This window comes from Coturnix japonica, chromosome 3 (genome assembly GCF_054131305.1).
Source record: "Coturnix japonica strain WE chromosome 3, WE-NBRP24, whole genome shotgun sequence".
Lineage (NCBI taxonomy): Eukaryota > Metazoa > Chordata > Aves > Galliformes > Phasianidae > Coturnix > Coturnix japonica.
The window spans coordinates 50,258,273-50,280,584 of NC_140665.1; the positions used below are offsets into that span (position 1 = coordinate 50,258,273).

General features: G+C 42.5%; 1 protein-coding gene and 2 long non-coding RNA genes across 3 annotated transcripts; 1 reads left to right on the forward strand and 2 right to left on the reverse strand.

The window, feature by feature from the left end:
• Positions 1-6: 6 nt before the first annotated feature.
• Positions 7-8,584, forward strand: ADAT2 (adenosine deaminase tRNA specific 2). The gene is made up of 6 exons (XM_015858281.2): positions 7-139; positions 235-339; positions 4,931-5,081; positions 5,787-5,893; positions 7,229-7,301; positions 7,415-8,584. Exons 1-6 carry the CDS (start codon positions 98-100, stop codon positions 7,453-7,455), a joined length of 519 nt encoding a protein of 172 aa, XP_015713767.1. The 5' UTR covers positions 7-97; the 3' UTR covers positions 7,456-8,584.
• Positions 8,585-10,935: 2,351 nt separating this feature from the next.
• On the reverse strand, positions 10,936-17,983 carry LOC146761396 (uncharacterized). Its single transcript, XR_014944803.1, has 2 exons — positions 17,849-17,983; positions 10,936-11,234 (listed from the first exon to the last, which is right to left on the reverse strand). It is a non-coding gene; the product is annotated as an uncharacterized LOC146761396 (long non-coding RNA).
• Positions 17,984-19,943: 1,960 nt separating this feature from the next.
• Positions 19,944-21,055, reverse strand: LOC107311622 (uncharacterized). Its single transcript, XR_014944805.1, has 3 exons — positions 20,939-21,055; positions 20,330-20,427; positions 19,944-20,063 (listed from the first exon to the last, which is right to left on the reverse strand). It is a non-coding gene; the product is annotated as an uncharacterized LOC107311622 (long non-coding RNA).
• Positions 21,056-22,312: the final 1,257 nt, after the last annotated feature.

Below are 22,312 nucleotides of genomic sequence, written 5' to 3' on the forward strand. Positions count from 1 at the left end.
CGGCGGCAGCGGCCCCCGGCGGAGCCCTCGGCGGCCCCGCCCGCGGTGCCTCCCCGCTCGGCCCCCCGGAAACAGCGCCGCGTTCCGCCGGGCCGCCATGGAGGAGCAGGAGGCGTGGATGGAGCGGGCCTTCAACATGGTCAGAGCGGGCGGGGGGACGGGACGGCAGCGCGGTGGGGCGGAGCCGTCCCGCGGCCCCGCACTAACGCTGCCCCGCGCCGTGTCCGCCCGCAGGCTCAGGAGGCGCTGGAAGCAGGGGAGGTGCCCGTCGGCTGCCTGCTGGTGTACGACGGAGAGGCGATCGGGAAGGGAAGGAACGAGGTGAACGAGACCAAGAATGTGAGTGTGGCCGGCGCCGCGGGCTGCGTGCTCGGCGGGGTCGGGGAGCGAAGCCGGGAAGGGCTGACGGCACCGGGATTCTGCGACGGGATCGCGGTTAGACGAGCTGCCAGCGGGACTGGGAAGCTTGGCGGGCACTAGGGGACAGGCGGCTGCCGGGTCTGCCGGGCCGTGCTCATTGAGTCATACAATCACTTGATCCTCTTCCATCTAAACACTTCTTCACTAGGAGAGTGGTTCGGCCCTGGAACAGGCTGCCCAGGGAGGTTGTGGATGCCCCGTCCTTGGAGGTGTTCAAGGCCAGGTTGGACGGGGCCCTGGGCAACCTGATCTAGTAAAGGTGTATGTTTGGTGGCCCTACCAGGCAGGGGGGTTGGAACTACATGATCCTTGAGGTCCCTTCCAACCTGGGTCATTCTGTGATTCTAGAAACACCTCCACACAAACAGAGAGAACCCGTAAATGAATGAAAATCTCAGTTTGGAAGATGAGGGAGAAGACAAGGCCTTAGGAAACAGGATAACAAAACCCCGCATCTTGTTTTCTGAACTCATTACTTTGGCAAAGTTATTACTTCTACAAATGACTACCTTTGACTTTTAGAACTGATGCTTGCAATTTTAGCCCTAATCTTAGGTTTTACATGTGCTAAAAGACCCATTAAAGTCAACAGGGATCTTTTAAGATCTGTTTAAGTGGATCTGAGTGAAGGATCTGGCTGTAATTTGTATCTGATGCATCTAATCTAAGGCCATTTCTGTGTCTCTATTCAGCTTATAGTTCAACTCTTTTGAGGCTCGGTATCATAAATATTTGTACCACAGTGATTAGAAACGCTGGATACTCAGTGCTTCCAGATTTCTTATCATACAGTTATTTATTCCATATAGGCTAAAAGAAAATGTGAGTTTGAAGGAGGCACTTACTGGATGTGGTGCTCAGGGATATGATTTAGCAGAGGGTTGTTAAAGTACCATGGTTAGGATGTGGTTGGACTTGATGATCCTTGAGGTCTTTTCCAACCTGAGTAATTCTATGAAAGGTGGGTGTTTTCCATTTTCTGCTGGCATTATTTAGCAACAAACCTGGAGAAAAACAAAATCTCTCTTGAACCATTGAGGCAGTTCCAGCAGACATCATAGATTTGTCAAGTTCCACTTAAAGATCTCATCTCACCTCATACTGCAGGGCTTCTCCAGAGTATCGTTCCTTAGGTGGATGGAAACATTGAACCTCCAGTTCAAACTTTACAATCTGTTTACCAGCATAGAATCACAGAATCCTCAGAGCTGGAAGGAACCTTTAAAGGTTGTCCAGTCCAACTCCCCTGCAGTGAACAGGGGACACCACAGCTACATCAGATTGCTCAGGGCCTGATCCAGCCTCACCTTGAAAATCTCCAGAGACAGAGCATCCACCACCTCTGTGTGCAACCTGTTCCAGTGCCTCACCACCCACACTGTATAAGACTTTTTCCTTCTATCCAACTTAAATCTACCCTCTTTAAGCTTGAGACAGCGTTCTTTGTTTTACACAGCTTGAATGTATTTGAAGTCATACCTTCTTTGGGCTTTTGTTTTCCCCAAGCCTCTCAGAAGACTCTCTGTATTTGCATTCATTCTTATTCTTCTCCCGTACATCCATTCCAGCTTTGATTCAGCTTTCATGAATCCAGTTAACCAGACAATGTTTTATTCCAGATGGACTTTCTAGTATTGTTAGCCTTGATTGTTAGCAGCAGTATTTCCCACTCTCCCTGGAAAAAAGTCTGCCCGTTTTCTCTGGAGCTGCTTTTGTCTTTAATGCTGCTTTGTTATACTTTGTGTTCTATTTTCTCCCTACTTCTGTGCCTGAGACCACCTGCTTCTTGAGTGACTTGTTCACCTGTTCATTTTGGTGATGTCTCTTATTGCATGTTGGTAGCTTGTGCAGCTTATATTATGCAGGTATTCCTCCAATTAATGCCCATCTCCCAACTGAAAAAAAAAACAACACAAGAAAAATGATCTTTGAGCATCACTGCTGATAGGTTTTCTCTGGGCAGGTATTTCCCTTCCCACTCTAATTTCTCTTTGCCTACTTTTGTATTCATGTAAGCCTGCAGTCCTTCCCTATAGTTCTTCTGTTCTCAGGAATCAGATGGCCACTAGGCTTTACGTCAAATGAATTCCCTGTTTTCTCCTTGTGTGAGTCCTTCCTCTGTTCTAAGGGACTGCAGTTAGGTGTGGGCAGTGTCTTCCTTATACCTTCTTTCATCCTGTTCCTAATCTGCTCATCTTGTCCAAAAGATTTAGTTGCTAAAAGCTTTTGGATATTTTCAGTCTGTCTCTTGTCACCCTGTGTACTGTTTCTGCCCTGTGTATCCATTGCATAACACACAGGCATCTGAGATGCTGCTTCTTATTCTGTGTGAGTAATTTTAAGAACTCCAGATCATCGTATTCTTCTGGATAGTGTTGATATTGGATGATGTTTTTGTGGGTTTTTATTATTTATTTAGGAGCATGGCATCAGCAGTTCAAAACAATTAGACGTGTCATTACTTGTATTCATTGGGCAACAGTGCAACAAATGTCAGTGTAAGACATTAGTTTTCAGCAGCCTGGCAATAAGTTCACACTATGGTGCCAGCACTGTGTTCCCTCTGGTCTCTCCCACATTTGCTTGCTTATTCACAGTCTTGCCTTAGACCAGCCTTACATATACATCACCCTTCCCAACATGAACTTTTATTAGTGTCTTTTATAACATTTGTGATGCAGTCATATGCTTCCCACTAAAACGTTCTTTCCTTTACGTCATTGGTTGATACATGCAGACTCCTCATCTTTGTTATCTTCTGTTGGGTCATTGAAGCACATGTCTGCCCACGGCATCTTGCACATACAGTATGTGATAACTGGAATTGAAACACTGCTCACACTTTTAAACTAATGAAGCCACAAGACAAGATAGAACTATAAGCACTGGCCCCCTTTGCTCTCACTTGTTAGTTCTTGTTGGAGTTCTAGAAGGGAAGCTTTCCAGGGTACTGATGGTATCTTTATTTGTCTGTAAAAACACTTGGCTCTGCTTGGGAGACTCTTTTAATAACTCAAGGCTTTTTACCTGGTGACATCAGCTAAAAATAAATTCTTCCTTGGAAGACCATCTGCCACTCTCTAATAGTTTTCCTCTTTTTACTTTTACTTGCTTTTGTCATTTCGACTTTACAACAACAGAGTTGGTGAATCAAAATGAAAGTTGTCTTTCTTCATACATTGTGTTACACAGAGCACGTCGTTAAAACACTATCCAGTCGTAGCTCAATTTAAAAGAAAACCTTAAGACAGACCTGTAAGGTCAGGCTTTTTTTCCCCCCACATCTCGTCTTTAAGAATGACCTTTATAAGGTGCTTAGGGAAGAAACTCAAGCATCAAGAAAAGCATAACCCTTTCCCTTGCACATCCTTTCCTCTTCTGGAAGTGAACATCTTTGAGACTTCCAGAGCCCAAGGCTGTGTCTGGATCATCGCTGCTGATGGCTGTCTGTGCAAATATCCACCTCAAATTTGTCCAAACGTTTGTTGAACTCTTTTATGTTGTTGGCTCCCATCGCATCCTGTTGCTACGAGTGCCACAATTCAATTACTTGCATGGTGAAGGAGCACTTCCTTCTGGTTGCTTGAAATTTGCTGCCTGCTAATTTCATTGGGCGCCCACTTGTTACGAGAAATAGTAAATCAAAATTTACTCTTTGTTTTTCCACATTTTTCATGATTTTTTAGAAATCTCTACCCTAGTTTTCTTTACTTGGAAAAAGATAATGGCTGCCTGCTGAGTGAAGGGACATGGTCTAGTTGGTGTCTGTACGGACACTGCGCTGTAACTTGCTTATGTTTGCAGTTTGTGCTCAGGAGTTGAAAAGCCAATGTGGCATCGATGTATTTTCCTGATCTTAAGGGCACAAAATTAGAATAGCCTCAACTTACTCACATGTGTTACAGTGGCTTTAGTAGTTCTGAGGGATCAGGATCAGCGTGCAGGAGGGCATTGGGTCTGATGTTTCTGTAAGGTATGTGCACCAAGACTTCAGCTGATGCACTCACATTGTTCAGCAAGGTAACCTTCATGATTCTGTGGTTCACAGCAGCATTTCACTAGTAGCTCTGGAAGAGTCATGTCAACTATCAATTCAGATCCATGTTTTTATTCTAAGTAGGTTCATTATGATGGCACTCCAGATCAAAAGTGCACTCATGAAATCAGTTTCTTGTCTGCTTAACCAGGCTTTGGATCATGTCTCTGAGATGGCAAACTCTTCCTTTCACATGAAGATGCACTTCTGGAGCATACATAATGCACTCCAGCTGTTGATGGACATATACCATACAACTAAACTGGAACTGCATTGATGTCAGGTCTTCAGCACTGCTGATACACTCCTATTGCACTGCACTATTTTCTAATGTGGGCACGAGCAATATAGATCTCTGTAGGAGTTTTAAAACATTTAAATACAATATTAAGCTTATCACATATTGATAGATGCACAAGTCCTTTGCCGTGTAGTTTACTAAACTTTAAGAAAATGTTTATTTTTGTCTCCCAGGCTACTCGACATGCAGAAATGGTGGCGATTGATCAGGTCCTCGAGTGGTGTCAGCAACACAAGAAGGATCATGAGGAAGTGTTTTCACACTCGGTATTGTACGTAACAGTAGAGCCTTGCATCATGTGTGCGGCTGCCCTGCGCTTGATGAGTATCCTTTCATGATATTCATGCTGGGAAATTATAAGTAAAAGTGTTAGTCATTTCAGAATGAGCCCACAGAGAAGGGCTTAACACTGTCAGGCGAAGCCAAGGTGGGTACCATCTTACTGTTTGAAAGTCTGTACCATCCTCCTTTTAGTGCATGGTAAATAACAAGACTGAAAGAGTGAAAGAGGAATGGTGTGACTACAATGATTAAGGAACACAGAATGGACTGGGTTGGAAGGGACCTCAAGGATCATGAATCTCAAACTCCACTCCCACAGGCAGGGCCACCAACCTCCATATTTAATACTAGACCAGGCTTCCCAGGGCCACATCCAACCTGGCCTTGAACACCATCAGGGAGGCCTGGCTCCTTCAGCCTGTCAAGGATATAAAAATACACTTCAGAAATATCTGTTAGTACATAACATAGGATGATGTCAGTTCAGTGTTGGGTTTTGAACAGTGTTACATGGCTTTATATGTTTTAGGTTTTGTACTTATCTTCTGAGAAACGCTGAATGTACATCTTCAGCGATGCGTCTTAGATTATTCAGAAGTAGATTTTGGTTTTAGGAGGGGGGAATATCAGTGCAAACTAATTTAGTTTGAAAAGTACAAGTGCATTTTAGTAAAATGTTACGAGTACTTGAATCAGGCTACTTGACTTCCTGCTTGTATTTCACTTACTGCCTTAACTCATTCACATAAATTCCACGAGTTGTGTATGGCTGTCGAAATGAGCGATTTGGAGGTTGTGGCTCAGTTTTGAGCATCTCCTCTGATGATATCGTAGACACGGGAGAACCGTTTGAAGTAAGCTATAAAATGTTTTCCTTTGTTTTCAGCTAATATATTGTGCCTGGCCTGGTTACTATGCTTTGAGAACGTTATGGATCAGTTTAAGGGGACCCAGGTGGAAGATGAGCAGATGTCAAGTACACTTGACTTAACAAGAAAACAAAAAATTAAGTCCTTACAGAAAACTGAGGGAAAGCCAGATAACAATCATAAATTATCTACAAGTGTCTATCAGAGAGGAAAGGAAGGGATTATACTCATAGTACAAGGTAAGGAATAAATATATCTGAAAGATGTGCACTACTTAGAACACTAACTATTCTGCAAAGGGAGAGAAGGAAAATTGTTTTAAGCTGCATGTAGTACAAGCACATAACAGATATCAACTAACAGCAATTTAATAGGCTATTGTTTTTTAGCTGCACCATTGGAAGTGACTGTATGACATATTTGTATTCTCAGTCCATACATATATAAGGTGAAGTGCGTTACCTTACATCTACTTCATATAGCTCAAATCTCAAAATAAACACTGGACTATAAAAGTAGCAGAGAAGATTTAATTTAGGCATGGAGAAGCTTTTCTGAACAGTGAGGTTACTAAAGCATTGGAACAGAGTGTCTGGAGAGAAATAAAGGTTGGACAAGTGTTCAACAGAGGTATAGTATACCTAATTCTAGGACAGTATACCTAATTCTAGATGGTTTATGGCATTATACTTATATACCTAAATGCCTACGTATGCATATGTAGAGATTAACTATAGCCTTACATTTATTACATTATAAACAGTTGGAGATTATCCTGTGTTATACCCAAATATTGACTAGAGTTCCTAGAGGGTTTTTTCCACACTTAACATTTATAATTTAGTGAATGTAAAAAGTAATAAAATCCAGCATGGTAAATAAACACTAAAGGCTCAAGGCTCAGAAGGAATTTTGGTCACTGGACAGTACTCTTTGGCAATCTACTATTAACGCCTTAAGCATCCTTGTGTCAGGCTACCATCTGAATTAGTTTGTAGAGTCCAAACTGTACGTGTTCATTTGCTGACACTGGCATTTGATATTTAATTTTTCTCTATGTTCAGAGGAAAGTTACATTTTTGTAACTTGTAAGTTATTAGGGAAATTATTACTCTACTGAGCCTCAATGTGGTATTTTTAAAATATATCAGGAACCTGGGAAGGAAATTGTGTGACCTTCAAGTAGTTAAAGGTACGTGTTAAATTAGCAGAATAGACAGTACAGTACAGAATAGGCAGTACAATTAGTCTTTACTTCAGACATTATTGTGCAGCACGGACTGTGTAATTCTCAGATTCTCACCATTGTAATTTGAACAGTGCATCGCTGGCTATCGTGCCAATGACGCAGTGGAGATGTTAAAAGCTTTCTACAGACAAGAAAATCCCAATGGTAAGTTTCACATTAATGGATCTATTTTGATCCCACAACGTAACCTAAGACGATGCCGGCACTCATGTTTTATAATTCACTTCTGATGTTTTTTCTTTGTTTCTGTTTTGCAGCACCAAAATCAAAAGTACGGAAGAAGGACAATCGTAAATAGTCCTGTGGTGACGTGAGTTAGAGGTGTACAAAAACACGATGCGTGAAGTTTTCTTCAGTGGGTTTCTTTCTGAGAACGTACTACAGTCAAATAAAACTATATTAAATACATTCTGTAAAGCTTTTTAACTAATGAGATGCTGCATCTCTATATACGTCTGTGATTTCCTGTTATCATACATTCCCAAGCAGAAGAATAAGTGACTGTTCATGAGGGAGAGGAAAATTCATGGTCCAGGTTGTGTTGTTTACAGACAGATGGATCCATTATAATGATGCCATTCTGCACACACATTCTAGCGTATTTTCTTCTGCTCTGCCTGGAGAAGCATCTTGCTTTTCAATAGCAAACGTTTGCTATTACTCTTTTCTCTTGGAAGGTTCCATTTGTAAGACCTTCACAGTTCTTGTATGTAGGTTGAATCAAAAGACATATAAGGCACAGGATGGTCCTTCAGGATTTCAGATCAGATATTGTAGCAGTTCTTTTTTGAACACTCCCTCTGGCATATACCAGGTTTTCAAACAAGTTCTAGAAGTGATACAGACTACAGAAACGTGCGTAATTGCATGTCTCCATTTGTATATGCTATTGCTAATGAGCATAAGCAAGTACCATTTGGCTTTTCAGAAAGCAGTGTTTTCATACAAAGTTGCAGAAGATGTGAAACCTGTCATGAATATTGGGATAAGAAATGCTTTTTTGTCAAGAATCCTTTAAGAAGTTGGAGTTATTCCCAGCTACTAAGTTGTAGTAACTGAAATGGGCAGATACGTAGGAAAACAAGAACGTGAAATTGATAATAGTATGAATAAAATGTCTGTTAGATACTGTATTTTTTCCTTGTGCTGGTTGGTTTTATCTTTTCCATGTACTATACTTGGCCATGCAGTAATTTATAATCCAGAAGAGGGCCTTACAGTTCCACTAATGAATTAAGAATATGAGCCCAGTACAATCTTGATTATATTGCTCTTAGTGAGGACTTATCCTAAGCATGAAACTGTGCCTTAAGAGTTGATATTGAGCAATGTGAGAAATCTCTCTCTCTTTTTAAGTGTGAAACAGTGGTAAGAATTGCGTAACTACAGAAATTGGGTACAATTAAACCTCTTTGATATAACAAGAATGCTCAGAAGTGTGTTTTTCTTGTGTGTTTTTCTTTCATAAGGAAAACAAAAAATATTACCTTGACACCATTACTCCTAATAGCTTAGAATCCATAGTTTGTGTTTGTAGGGGCTGTTTGAAAGTGATACGGGAAAGAAGCATTTTTACTGTAATAGCCAATTTCAGAGGTTGGAAACCATTTAACTTAAACCCTTTAATTTACATCTGTGACCTGTCCCATCCTTCTGACCCAGCGCCCATTACTCTGCAGTACTGTGTATGTTGCTCTCAAGTCATTTCCATAAGCAAGAGAAGTTATGATTTCAATTACAGATTCTTTTAGCTTCAGGGCTGCAAGGACATGTGACAAAAGGCAGCCGTGCTGGAGGAGCTGTTTAGAAAAAGACTTTGCTTGCAAATAAACAGTCAGACCCGTGGCCGTGATACTTGATCAGCAATACCAGCCAGCTTTTTATCTGCGCAGATACATACATTCAGTTCTCACAGCAGTCTTAACATTTTCATATAGCTAAGTCTCTAAAGTTCAAATCAAAGGAAGACTGTAGACTTTGAACTTGTCACAGACATCAGGGACAGTAAGAGTTGGAGCCTAAGTGTTGTTTTTGGCCCAGGTCTCTTAGCACCCATTCTGCTGAGCATGAAGAAAGCTTTCCTTCCCCACCGCATTGTTTCAAAGAATGTTGTTGGTATTTGCATATTGTGACAGTAGGAGCCACATAAAGGAGCAGAAAGATCACTGCTGAGAAGAGAAAACTTGTAAAAGCTGCATCTCATTCTGCAGTCTTTACAAGTGGAATAGAAATACTTTTAGTAGGAACCAGGGGTAACCTATTGCCTGAAAATAGTTTAAGTCCTGCTCAGAGCTGAGGGAGACTGAAGGCGTCAATAATAAAGTTTCTGCCAAGAGCTATCAAAGACAATCATTCGCATCTTAGATAGGATACAAGGAAGAGAAATCACAGAGCAAGCTAAAACTCCATGTATTACAGCGAGGTTATAAAAGATGCCTCTGTTTACCATTGGCAGTAGTACTGGAAGACACATCTGGATGCTTTCCTAAGTATAATAAGTAGTTTAGAGAACAGAGTGCTAAAAATTTACACTTCAAGTCTATTCTCCTTAAAAGCCTGTTACCTACATGAGCAAGAACAAATGCGGGTGGATGGGTACTTGTAATAAAGAAACAAGTTGAGTTCAAAGAGCAGTCACCTAGGAGAACCACAGCATGGTGTATTGGAGGCTGGCATGCGTGCAGTCACTCCCTTACCTCTTTCACCTCTGCTCAGTGCAGTTCCTCTACCTGCAAACTGCCAGGCTCCCACTGCAGCACTAGTGGCTCTTGCAGCTCTTCATGTGGGCAGGAGGCTCTCAGTTCAGGCTTGGAGAAACGTCTCATTGCTAACCTAAATGCATGGGCAGGAAGAAGGCAGAAGGAGGCCACGGCATTTATTAGTGCATCAGCTCACCAGCCTGAGCGGCTCAGAGCATAAAATGAGCTTAGAAGAAAGAGAATTTATGAAACAGAGGAATAAGAAGGTAAGAAAAAAAAAAACCACAAAAACAAACCTTTGTTGGAATGCTGATTTAAGGAGAAGGAGACAGTTGCGTATGACTGCAGAAACACAGGCTTGGTTTATAACTGTTGCTACCATGTAAAACCTTGCAACAAATCACCCAGAAGCACTGGAGGAAGCAATAGTTGCCCTGCTGATACACGTCCTGGAAGGACTGTTATCTGCTTCCTGGAGGCTGGGACTGAAGGTTTTGGCTCTAGCCCTGAAAAACTGTCAGGTGCAACGACCTGCCTCATTACTGCCACCTGGAAAGCTCAGAGCAGCAGCTTACAAATGATGGCATTCATTTTCACTTATTTATTTTACTTCTATCAATTGGTGTCTGCTGCCACATAGCAGGCTTCAAGAACAGCAGTAAATAGATCCGACTGGTTTATTTAAAGAAGCTGAAATGCTTCACATTTTTTCCCTTGCTACCTGATAAATAACTTACATAGGCTTCAGCATTATGTTTACCTTGGACTGCACTTTTGCCAGTTCATCCAAGACGTGCACGATTCTGTTTCAGCGTTGGGTTTGCTTGTCAATAGTCTGACATCAACAAATATTGACCCAGCCAGGAGGGCAAGGAAGCAAAGCAACGCGGCTTTGTCTCTGCTAAACCAATAACAATTGACAAAGCAAGGCTATAATAAACACGTCTTGTGACTCGCACGCTGGAAGAGAGGCTGATTTTAAATTATAGCTTTGGGTTTTGAAATGCTCACTGATCCATTCCATTCCCATTAAGAGCGCCTTCCGCTCTGTAAAATTAAGCGATATCTTCACATGACAGTTTAATTTAATTAATTTATTTCTCAATATGTGCTTTTATGGAGTTTCTCCATTAGACGTTCGAAATGTCTGTGGGTCCTGTGCGTTAATGGAAATGCGCCGCGGCCCATTATTACCTTTGGCGGGCTGGGGGCACTGATAAAAAGGTTGTGTTTTTAACAACTGAAGTCTTCAAACTTCTCCAGCGCTTGGCAGGAAATCCATTGCTGTGTTTTGTTTGGAGAGAGACCGGGGAGCCTGCAGCCAGCAGCTCCAGTGTAGGCAGAAACTGTTACATTTTAGGAGAAAATAAATTTGACGCTAAAGGAGGGAAAGAGAGGAAGACGATTAGTGCCAGAGTACTAGAAGCAGCTGTTTATTTGTTGTGCCTTGTGGCTGCCAATAGATACCCTTATCATGGAAGTGCATCTGAAAGTGGGGTGTTTTCTACAGAATTCCTTCACAGAAAGCAGAGCTTTGTCTTTTTAAGGGGCTGCCCCAAAGCCACTTTATCTTCCCTTTTCACAATAGCTCCGTGATAGCCAAGAATGCTGGATTCTCCCCTTTCTTTCTCCTCCTCTCTCCTTTCTAAAAATGAACTTTTCAGGGATATAAAGAACTCGGAGAAGTTTGAAGGAGAGCAGATGGCCAGCAGTGATCCAAGAGGATGTAAAACTTCAGTTAGGTAGTCGCTTGGCAGTCAAGTGCGAGTGAGCCTGTGATGTTTCCATAGTGATGTTTTACATGGTGCCTTACTTTGTTTTCTAGAAATCTAAGCGATTAAAATAGGAAGATAACACATGAAATGAGGGGCTCTGTAGATCTAAATGCGTGGCACGGTGTAATTAACTCTGCCCTTCCCTGTCAGTTCAGCTGAGGAACAAGAGCAGCAGCTCGGGTTCTGCAGCACTTTCTGGCTGAGGAGCAGCACCGTGAGCTGAGCCGTGCTTACCCTTGCCAACCTCAGCTCATGCTTGTGTGGGCTGCTCGAGGTGCTGGGGCCATTTCTGAAATGATGAAATGATTCAGATCCCGGTGCCGATGGGAAGGATTATTCAGTCACTGATTTTTTTGGTGTCAGGATTTCACACTTGCATACGGTAGAAGGTTTGTTGGGGCACTTCTGTAATCTTCAGAGCTTTCTCTGCATAAAAGGAAGCAGTGCAATAAAAACTGACACAACTTTGATTCTGACTTTCTCCTCTTAAAGTCTGAGATGTAGCCATTAAAGCTGCAGTGATGTGTGATTGGTGCAGCCACACTGGTAGGGGAAACAAGATTTGTAAGGAGAGGCAACACCTTTTATTAAGCCACATGATACAGCTGGAAAAAACAAGCATGCATTGAAGCATCTGGCTGCAAGGACACTGACCTCAGTGGCTTACCAGTTTTTTCACACACCCAATGAAAGAAAGTAAAATGAAAGTAAGAACATGGACATATAAACCTGTATGTATCTGCATGGCTGGAAGGTTGGAACTGGATGATCTTTAAGGTCTCTTCCAACCCAAGCCATTCTGTGATTCTATGGTATACCAGATTGGCCTGGCCACAGCATGCAGAGCTGTCAGGGGATGGAGTGTCCACACTGCAGCTGTATCACTGTGCCTGCGATCACTGGAACAGGGGGACTCCTGGTGAGAAGCAGCTTCCTGCTGGAGCGCTGTGTAACAGGGGAACAGTTATTTGTGTTTTCCATGTCCAAATCCCTGAGCAAAGCCCCAATGAATGCTGCAGTGCAAGCAAATGAAGTGGGTTTAGCTGGGAAACAAAGTTACCTAGCTGCCTTCCCAGCACTGGCCTCAGCCCTAAGCTCAGTTACTCAGCTAGGAAACCCTCCACTTGTGCAGTGACCAGTCTGTTACTACTAACCTTGACCCTGCAGATAGCAAATAAGTTTTTTTCTAAGAAATCCATTTTCTCATCCTCTCTGCAACATATTTCCAGACATGTTGTGCAGCACTTACACTGGCAGCAGCGGTCTGAATGAATCACTCAGAACAGTACCTGGCAAGTGCACTTTTTAATACTGAAATCTGTTTATCCTGTCAGGGAGCTCCGTCAGGATGTCTGAGCTGCCACTAACAACAGGGTGGGCTGAAAGCTCACAGCTGCAGTGATTGCAGCAAAATCTTGATTACTTACACTGTGGGACACCTGAGTGGCATTTCCACCACTGAGAAGATCTGGCAGCTTTGGCGTGGGCAGCTGCAGCTTGGGGACTTTTAACTATGGGTTTGCACAGTTCTTGTGGAGCTGCTGTTCTGCACAGCAGAGGGCAGTTTGGGAATAGATTTGTAATGGGTTGAAGCTGGGTCAAGTATATTACAGAACTATTCAGGTTGGAAAAGATCACTAAGATCATCTAGTCCAACCATCGGCCCATCCCCACCATGCCCACTAACCATTTCCCTCATAGCCACATCCACATGCCTCTAGAACATCTCCATAGGTGGTGACTGCACCACCTCCCCGGGCAGTTTGTGCCAATGCCTCATCTCTCTTTCCAGGAAGAAACGTTTCCTAATAACCAGCATGAACCTCCCCTAGCACAATATGAGGCCATTACCTCTCAGCCTATCTTTACAGGGCGTTAGACCAAGTGCAGCACTGCTGTGCTGAAGAATGTGCCTCCTTCCCCATCTTGCTGGGCACTTTTTCCATATTGTGTCCTTTTTCTCTCTTCCTGTATTCCAAAAGCAGTATGCACCATGTAGCTGAAAAACAGCAGTGATCAGGATCCTCCATCCTCCCGTATTTCTGCTGCTGCTGCTAGAATGCCAGTTGCTATAGATAAGCCACAATGAGCCTAATGAAACGGCAATCTGGCATTAAGATGTGTATATAGTTGCCATTTGTTAAATTGACAGGTGACATTTGGAACATGCAGCCCCTATTCATTTTTGAAGCTAAATACTCTCTCAAAATAAAGTCCTTGCCATTAGTCTTAAAGATTTCCAGTCCAGACGGGACCAGCTGTGCTTTTACACATTTTCTGGGCACAAGGTTGGATTTCAAGCAGCTATAATTTCTTGTTGCAATGAACTGGACAATTCACGAACAATAAACAATTACCTGCCTCACATATTACCTTGGGATTTTTATTTATTTATTTATTGCTTTTTTCCCTTCCACTTTTCCATGTAGGATTATTTATTCAACAAAAATCAAAAGGTTTTGACAAACAATTTTCAATCGATCTGAATTCCATCCTCTGTAACCTACTTCCACTCATCTGTATTTTTATGTCTATAGTAAGATGGCACCAATAGGGAATCTCTGAACACGTTCAGCAATAGTTTGAAATCCACTTCTGAGCAACAGAGACCCACCCTCACCTTTCTGAGAGACAAATACCTCAGCCATGTTGCTTTTCAGGATCAGTTAAGAGTGTGAGTGGACTCAGCTCATCCATCAGAAAAGCACAGAAATCACAACCAGGGCTTGACATTCTTTTACACCTTTGAATTGCTATCAGCACCTTCAGTACTACCAATAACTTCTATTTCCAGATCCAGAAATACTCAGAAGAAACAGGTGCCTGAGTTTTATCAGTCATACTGTCACACAAGCACTGGGCTGTTACCTCGTATGCTTCTTTATCAATTTTATTGTCCAGAGATCTCATCCAACTGTTGCTTATTTAATGCATTTTCAAAGTTACTCTATTTTAACACTAAGATGTCATTCCACTACTGCTAAGCTGCCACTTCAGCTTATTTTTGCATGTAAAAGAGCAAAAAAGAAAAAAAGAGCCTTCTTATATGCAGAAAAGCTGATAGTACCAGATGGCTACTATTGACTCAAGAGAGAGAAGCACCTTCCATGGGCATTTGCCAGGCATACGAGCATAGAAGATAGCATAGTTCAGCTCATGTCCTTGCAGTGACTGAGCCAAGGTCAGCAAAAGGTAATGTCTCTTGACAGATGCTTTCTCCAGCAGCTCAGGCAAGAGCAGCCAAAAGTGTGGCCAGCAACCCTCACACTGCATCAGATTTGCCAAGAGTCACAGCCACACAGGAACCACAAGAGGAGCAAGAGCCTGCAGAATGTTTGAGTCAGGGAGGTTTTCTTTCTTCGAGCTTAAAAAAAATAAAAATAATAATAATCATCCGTGATTTACATATGAATTGCTTCTAATGAGGACACACGAGCTCAGTTTTCCAGCAGACTTTCAACAAGGCCAAAATTAAGGATACAATTACATGGCAGAATAGTAGAGTGAGATCTTCATGGTTTTTATGTCAACAGTGAAGTCAGCCGCTGCTGGTGGGTGGGAAGCAGCTTCTCTTTAGGGCTGTTGAGCTGGTTGATTTTCTGATTACTTCAGAGGATTTTAAAAATAGCAAATGATAATAACAGGCCACAGACTCTGAGCAGCTTTCTGATTAATGTGAACCTCAAGGCATATGCTAAATTCTTGTCCATAGGTATGCTGTTTAGAATCTTTCTAGACGCTATTTTAACCTGTCTTCTGAGTCACATTAGTCAAAAGAATTGGCCTGTAATTTAATTACTGCAAATGGTGCATCAATGAGTTATTTCCTAGGAAAGAGGGTTAAGAAAACCCAACGCTACAATTAATGCTGAAATGGAACCCTTTCTCTTTGGCCTTTTGAACATTTTTCCATACGACAGGAGCCAAGTAAGACTGAAGGAGTTTTGAAAATTCTATTACAAAGTCATCTTCACCCAGAGCTTTCCCAGAGACCAGAGGTTTTATAGCTCCTTTCTTTATTTCTTCCTCTGCTATGGGACTACCTGGTTGCCTCTAATTTCCTGCAGAGTTAGAGGTATTTCCAATTTACTTAAGAGACCTTGAGTCTGTTCAGCTGTGCAAACGACTCAGATTAGTTACAGGATTTCAGAATTCAAAGGAGACATCATTAAAGTCCGCAGGGTTTGTAGCTCGTACAACAGATGACCGTACACAAAAATAGCATAACACCCCATGCTTTCCTTCCTGGACTGTGCTGCCAGAAGTTCCCAGACATTTCCTCATGGTTCTTAATTTCTCTGCTTTTCCACCATTTCGTAAGCAAAAGATTCTCTGCTTTTGCTTCCCATAGAAATCTAAGTACAAAGGAGTCGTGCACTTGAATCACACGAAGCAAGAGACTCACGACACCGCTTCCTCGTTAGCATACAGTTTGATAATTTAGAACTGTTAACATTTAGAATCCAGGCAAATGAATCAACAAAACCAGCAACATTAAGGATTCTCCATGGGATTCTGAGACTGTTCTACTCTAAGGCAAGGAACCTGGAGAGGTTTTCAAGCCTTTTTAAGTGCTCAAAAGCACTGGGAGGTGAAGAGCACTGCAAGTTCTGGCATCCACTACACCAGGCTCCCTTCTGTGCTATCAACTTTTAGCTCCTCTGTGTATCATGAAGGTTCTCTGCTTTGGGCCAGCAACACCCTACAAATGAAATGCAGGGCTTACTGAATGTGCTAGTGGCACAGACTGCAGTCTGCTCATGCATGACTCATCCACATCACCTAGGAGAGACCTTGGACTTTCTCTTCATACACTTTTCAGAGCATAGACTGCAGCCATGCTGGACATAAAAGCTGTGTAGGTAGCACACAAAGTCTGAACTTATGAATGAACTTAGGCTCATCTTACAGGCAGATTGACTGTACCATTGGTTGAACTAGGCTACCACTGCCTGAACACTTTCCAAGGATTGCCTTCTAGGGATAGCATTTCATGCAATCTCATGATATTTCAGTTTGGCCTACAGAATGTGCTTATTGATTTTATTCCAACAAAAGAAAAAGTTGAGAAATAAAGGAGACTAGGAAAAATGGCCCAGAAAGAAAAGCAATTAAATAAACCCAAAAGATATGGCAAATCAACGTACCACATATGCAAAACACTAACATACAACATCATTAAAGCCTTGATCGAGTGAAATGTGTGGGGCATACTTGGCAGCCTATTTTGCTTACTGTCCTGTTTCCAACCCATCTCTCTCTTAGTTTTCTTCTGTAAAAACCATGTGTTAGGCCATTTATTTATTTTGTATCAATTGCTACGAGGAAAAGGCAAGAGGAATGGATGCAGTGGAATTACAGTGGAAAGAAAAAAAACACCATGCAATCTGAATTAATTCTAAGAATGACAGATGTAATCAGGGAAGATGTTGGAGGTCAGGTTACTGCATTTCAGCTCTTCTGGGGGGAGAACAAGGGGACTGAACTCGTTCTACCCTCTCTACAGCAGTCTGTACCAGATTATCTCTACTCTTTGTCCTTCAAAGCAGAGAGCAAGACATAAGGAGAAGTAATTATAAAGAGCCACACAACCAAAGATATATATATATCTTTGCAGTAGTCCATCTTTAATTCATTCTGCATTTGGAAAGACTCAAAGTATGATATGCCAAAGTTTGAGCTTGGACTGGAGGTGGTCTTTGTGCTGTGGAAGACACAGCTATTATATATATATTATATATATATATATATATATATATATATATATATAATATATATATATATATATATATATATATATAATATATATATTAGTACACTCTGCTCTGCATCAGTTCTAACCACTTGCTATACATCTATGAACCAATGCTTGTGTTGGCAAGGTTCTCCACTCTAGGTAGACTCAAAGTGGGAAACCTTGTCTGTAAAAACTCTTTTTCTCTCTATCCAGCCCCTCCTTCCCTCTTCCCCTATAAGACCCACTGTACCCCACTGAAATCACATACTGCTTTTACTCAGCTGCATACACCTGTTCCCTGTAGAGAACATACAGTAGGCACATTGGTCTCTGGTAATCACATCAGCACCCAGTCTATATAACTTCAGAGCTACAGGGAAGGAACCTCTTCTCCACAATATGCATATGTTAATACACTGTGCATGTGTTTAGTTTTAAGAAGAGGTTCAGGCTTGAGCTTGACTGATAGAGCAGACATACCTTTAATAAAAGGTGTATCTTCCGTGTGAGCTCAGCTTCTGACTTGACTACAGTTTTCAGATCCTTCTGTGCTCCCATAAGAATAAAGAAGGCAGATGATCCAGTTCTTATTGTCTTTGCTTGAAGAGATATAAATCATGCGTTAGGTACTATTTCTTCACATGTTGTGTCATTTGCTGAGCAATTAAGCATGTGTTACTGAAGCATTATTAAGCGAGCCAGGGCTGCAGAATGTAATGCAGCTTCACAGCAAGAGATGACGATGCAATTCTCTCAATACCTTAATATCATATCAAGTGGAACCAGATGATGTAAAATCAATTCCATGCTAAATTGTGCTTTTGTCTGCAGTCATTTTAAACTTTAACTAAAACAAGAAAAAAGGTGGGAAAAATACCAGTAGCCCATAAGTAATCTCTGGATGATGTGTTAAAGACTGATTGTAAGAGGCACCCTCACAGACTTGTATTTATATTACAAAACCTTAAATGGATACATTACGTAGATCATCAACTGTAACAGTTGAAAATAAAATAAATATGATGTGATTAATGTACATCTACTTTTTTTGTCCATTAAGCATCATCTTTGTGAGAAAAAAAAATGCTTTTAATTTGAAGGTATGTATCTTAAGCAGTTCACACAAACCAATGATATCTTAACTGCATCCAAATCTACATACCTACATCCAAGAAACAAGCAATCACACAAAATTAGAAACTATTCTCAGGTGAGTAATAAACCATCAGCTTTAAGCAGAATGATACAGAGAAAAGATGCATCATGGATGCTCGGAAAGGTAACTAAACAGATTTGTCTGAGTGAAATTCCACTTCTGTTGATAATTCAGTCTTACCTTCCTCAAGATAAATGAAAAAGGAAAGAAAAAAAGAGGGCTAAATGATGAAGGCCTGGTAGCCACAGAGCCGGCCCACCACAGGAAGGCAGGTCACAAGGTGACCAACATCTGGTGGTTAGCACAGGCAGCTGCAGAAAGTGGACGTGCAGAGGAAACAAAGGATTGCTCATTGTACATTAATTTCACAGAGGAAGATTTTAGTGATGGATTTTGGACCTAAAGTTGGAACTATTCCACGTTGCAGCCCTGCGTCCCACTATCTAGCTCACTAGGTTCCTGATGCCCTTTCCGCATACGTGCCGTATGCCTCATATGGATACTTTCTCAATTAGTGAGACATCCTTAGACTTAAGCTAAGCAAGGATGTGCCCTGCTGAGTTACTGCAAACTGCACTGGGGGAAAAGAGAGCACAACATGTTGCACCAGCATCAAGGAGCAGGCTCCTGATGGCACAGAGACTTGTGCTATTTATCATGATGACACCTAGGAAAGGGATGGCACAATGCAGAGCTCTAGGTTTTACCTTTCACCCCTGCTGCTGACCTCTAGCAAACAGGGTGATAACTGCTCAGCCTCCCCATTTGCCCCTCTAAATTACAGTGCACTCAGTAATACATCAGCTGGAGGCACTCAGGCTGAACTCGTATAAACCAATTTTGATTCCCTCCATCAAGCGTCTCATTAAGTGCAAAGCACCTCTGGGGAAAGGCAGCTGATTAAACAGATTCCTCTGTGACATAATGAATTTACAAAACCCCTCCAATTTTGCTGGGAGATGTTTGGGGAAAAGTATGTTCCAGCCACTGGAGGCAAAGTCCACAGAGAGGGAGGATTGCTCCATTTCCTCCACCTGGAGGCCTGGAAAGCCTTCCCCACCTGAGCTGGGGCTGTGCTAGGCAGACAGAGCCCAGCTTCACCAGCTTCCCCACGCAGCTCTGGCTTACAAGCCAGAGGCAGAACTCCAGACAGGCCCTGCTCACACAGCAGGCCCAGCTGCAGCACGAGGAAGAAGCAGGAGCCATTTTCCAACACTTGGATCCCGTCTGTGGTGTGACTCAGCTCTGCAGAGTCCGTAAGGATGACATGAGCTGTGCTTTATTAGCAGTTAGGTTAATGTTTGGAAATAAAAAGACTGATGGTTTTATCTGTTTGATGATTTGGTGCTGCCAAAAGCGACCATAAGCACAGCTCAATGGTGCATGAAGAGAGTACAGGCTGACATTCATTTCCCACCACTAGAATCCAAACATTAGCACACAAGTGGTGCAGCAGGCTGGCGGGGGCAGGCAGCCAGCATCGCAGCTATTGGTGTGACTCAACGATAATCATTTTCCTTCACAGAGATCTTAAACTCCCTGCAATGGAAGGAAATAGGGATGGGTGAGGTGGGGTAATTTTGAAGCCTGGCTGCTCATCTGTGTTTGCCCAGCTTTCCTGTGCCCTCAGCTGAACCACGCCATAGGGCTGAGGACTAAAAGACTTCCCTCATTTTTTTTTTCCTATTATTATTTCACCTGTGTGGGCGTCTTTTCTTACTTTAATTTTCAATCCCCTCCTCTCAGGTATGTTCTTCAGAAAGCAATAGCTGCAATGCAGGCCCGCCACAAGCAGAGATACTGACCTGCCATATGCAGCCAGCAGCAAATATGGCAATTCATCACCACAAAGCAGTCGGCTGGATGGATCCCGCGGTCACCTGGCACTGAGACAACACAGAGTCTGGCACATGCCATCAGTACAGAGTAAGAGACAACAGGGGTCAGTGGACACACAGATACTGTCTTCACAGGCAACAGCTTCCTCAGCCAGTACTTATCGTCATTTATCACAAAATAAGCACAACCGTTAGACTTACTGATGCTTGGAAACATACAGAGAGCAGAGCCTGGCCATTTTTGGCTGGGTTACACAGAACACATCTCCTTCCATTTACAGAGTCAGAGGAGAAAGAGGCCACTGAACTACTTGCAAGCAGAGCTTGCTGGGATGTGCAAACACACATCTTGCTGACTTCTGGGAAGACACATGGCTGTGTGCACTGTGGTCCAGCTGGCCCAACAGTTTCAACCAGTAAATACTGCACAGTTGTGTGAGTGCTGCACAGCTTGCAATCAGACACATAAAGTACTGTTTGTGGAAGCTCCTTAGGCAGCCTTGCAGCCTGCTGCTACACAAGGCAGAGTTTCTACAGGCCTGAAACACCAGGACTCTGAGAGCTCCTGCAACTGACCTGCATCTTATTTGTTTCTCCTGTTTTTTGATACTGCTAGCATCTACTATTTCCAGTCAAAAGGTCAGTTGCAGCAGCTCCTGTTCTTGACCAGCTTCCCATGCATCTGAGATACTTCTAAGCGAAAATGCTGTCAAGTGTTGCCTATGACTTTGCCGTGCTAGGTCAACACTTCAAGTTCATTTTTCTCTACAGAGCTACACTGTTTGCAGCATAAAAAAATAAGCAAAGCCTGAGCTCTTCCCACTCCCCCTGCCTTTCCTCATATACCTAACAGAAAAATAGCTGGAGCACAACTCCCACATATGCTACAAGATCCAAACTCCAGCAGCCCTGAACAGGCTTCTTCCTGTCCTAAGTCTATGCTAGAACTAGTAAAAAAAATTAACACTTTCAAGATTATAACATCTTTAGAGCAGAGGAAGTGAAAGAAAATCCAAACCCAAGCAAACCTGAATGCACTAAAAGTGCATATCGCTGCTATAACTAACAGAACTCTACACTTAAACTCATCATTCACCTCCCAAGGCCACCTCTACTCAGCAGCTATGTACTTTCCCTCCAGCTTCACATCTGCAGCCTTGCCATCCTAATGAGAAACCTTTGCCAGCTGGATCCAGTTCCCAGAGCAATCTCTGTAATGAGGACAAGCACCTGGGGACTTACCTGCCTGGCTCAGGAGGAGAATTTAGTTTGTTTTTCCAATCCCCTGTACTGCAGAGTTCTCTGAGGCCATGATAAGTGAATGCCAGACCACCTGGCAGCAAAAGCAGATAAGGAAGGGACTGTGGAGGAGCAGATGAGTGGGAGGCAACTAGAGTAGGAGGAAAGAGTTAATCAGCTCTTGGATCCAAGCATTCAGCTTTGATGCCAAGCCTGGAAGAGGGTGCAGGTGTCTATTTGGTGAAACTGCCTTTTGGTTGAATAGCTTTGGGTTTTTTTTATTACATATTTTTTTAATACTTTTGTTGTATTTTAGTCACAGCGAGTTGTGGAGACTTCACTTTCTTGTGAAGTTACTGTTCAGCCAAAGCCCAACTTTAAAAATACATTTCCTAAACATGCACTATTTACTTTTGTCCTCAGTAACGTGATTGGCAGAAATAAGAGCTGCAAAAGCAGATCTTGTCAGTCATTCTTAAGCTTTCTTTAATATGGAAACAATTACCTGCCATTTAAACCGCGTTTTTAAAGTGCCATGGTGAGATTAATAGCATGTACATACCTGAAAGTTTCAACCTCTTTTTGTTTTCTAACGTGAACTTACTTATTTGTGGAGACTGCACAGGTGGGGTAGCCAACATTTCCAGGTGGCCCCTGAAAAACCACCCAGGCCTGTTTTCCATCATTTTCTGTAAGCATGCTGTGTGTTTT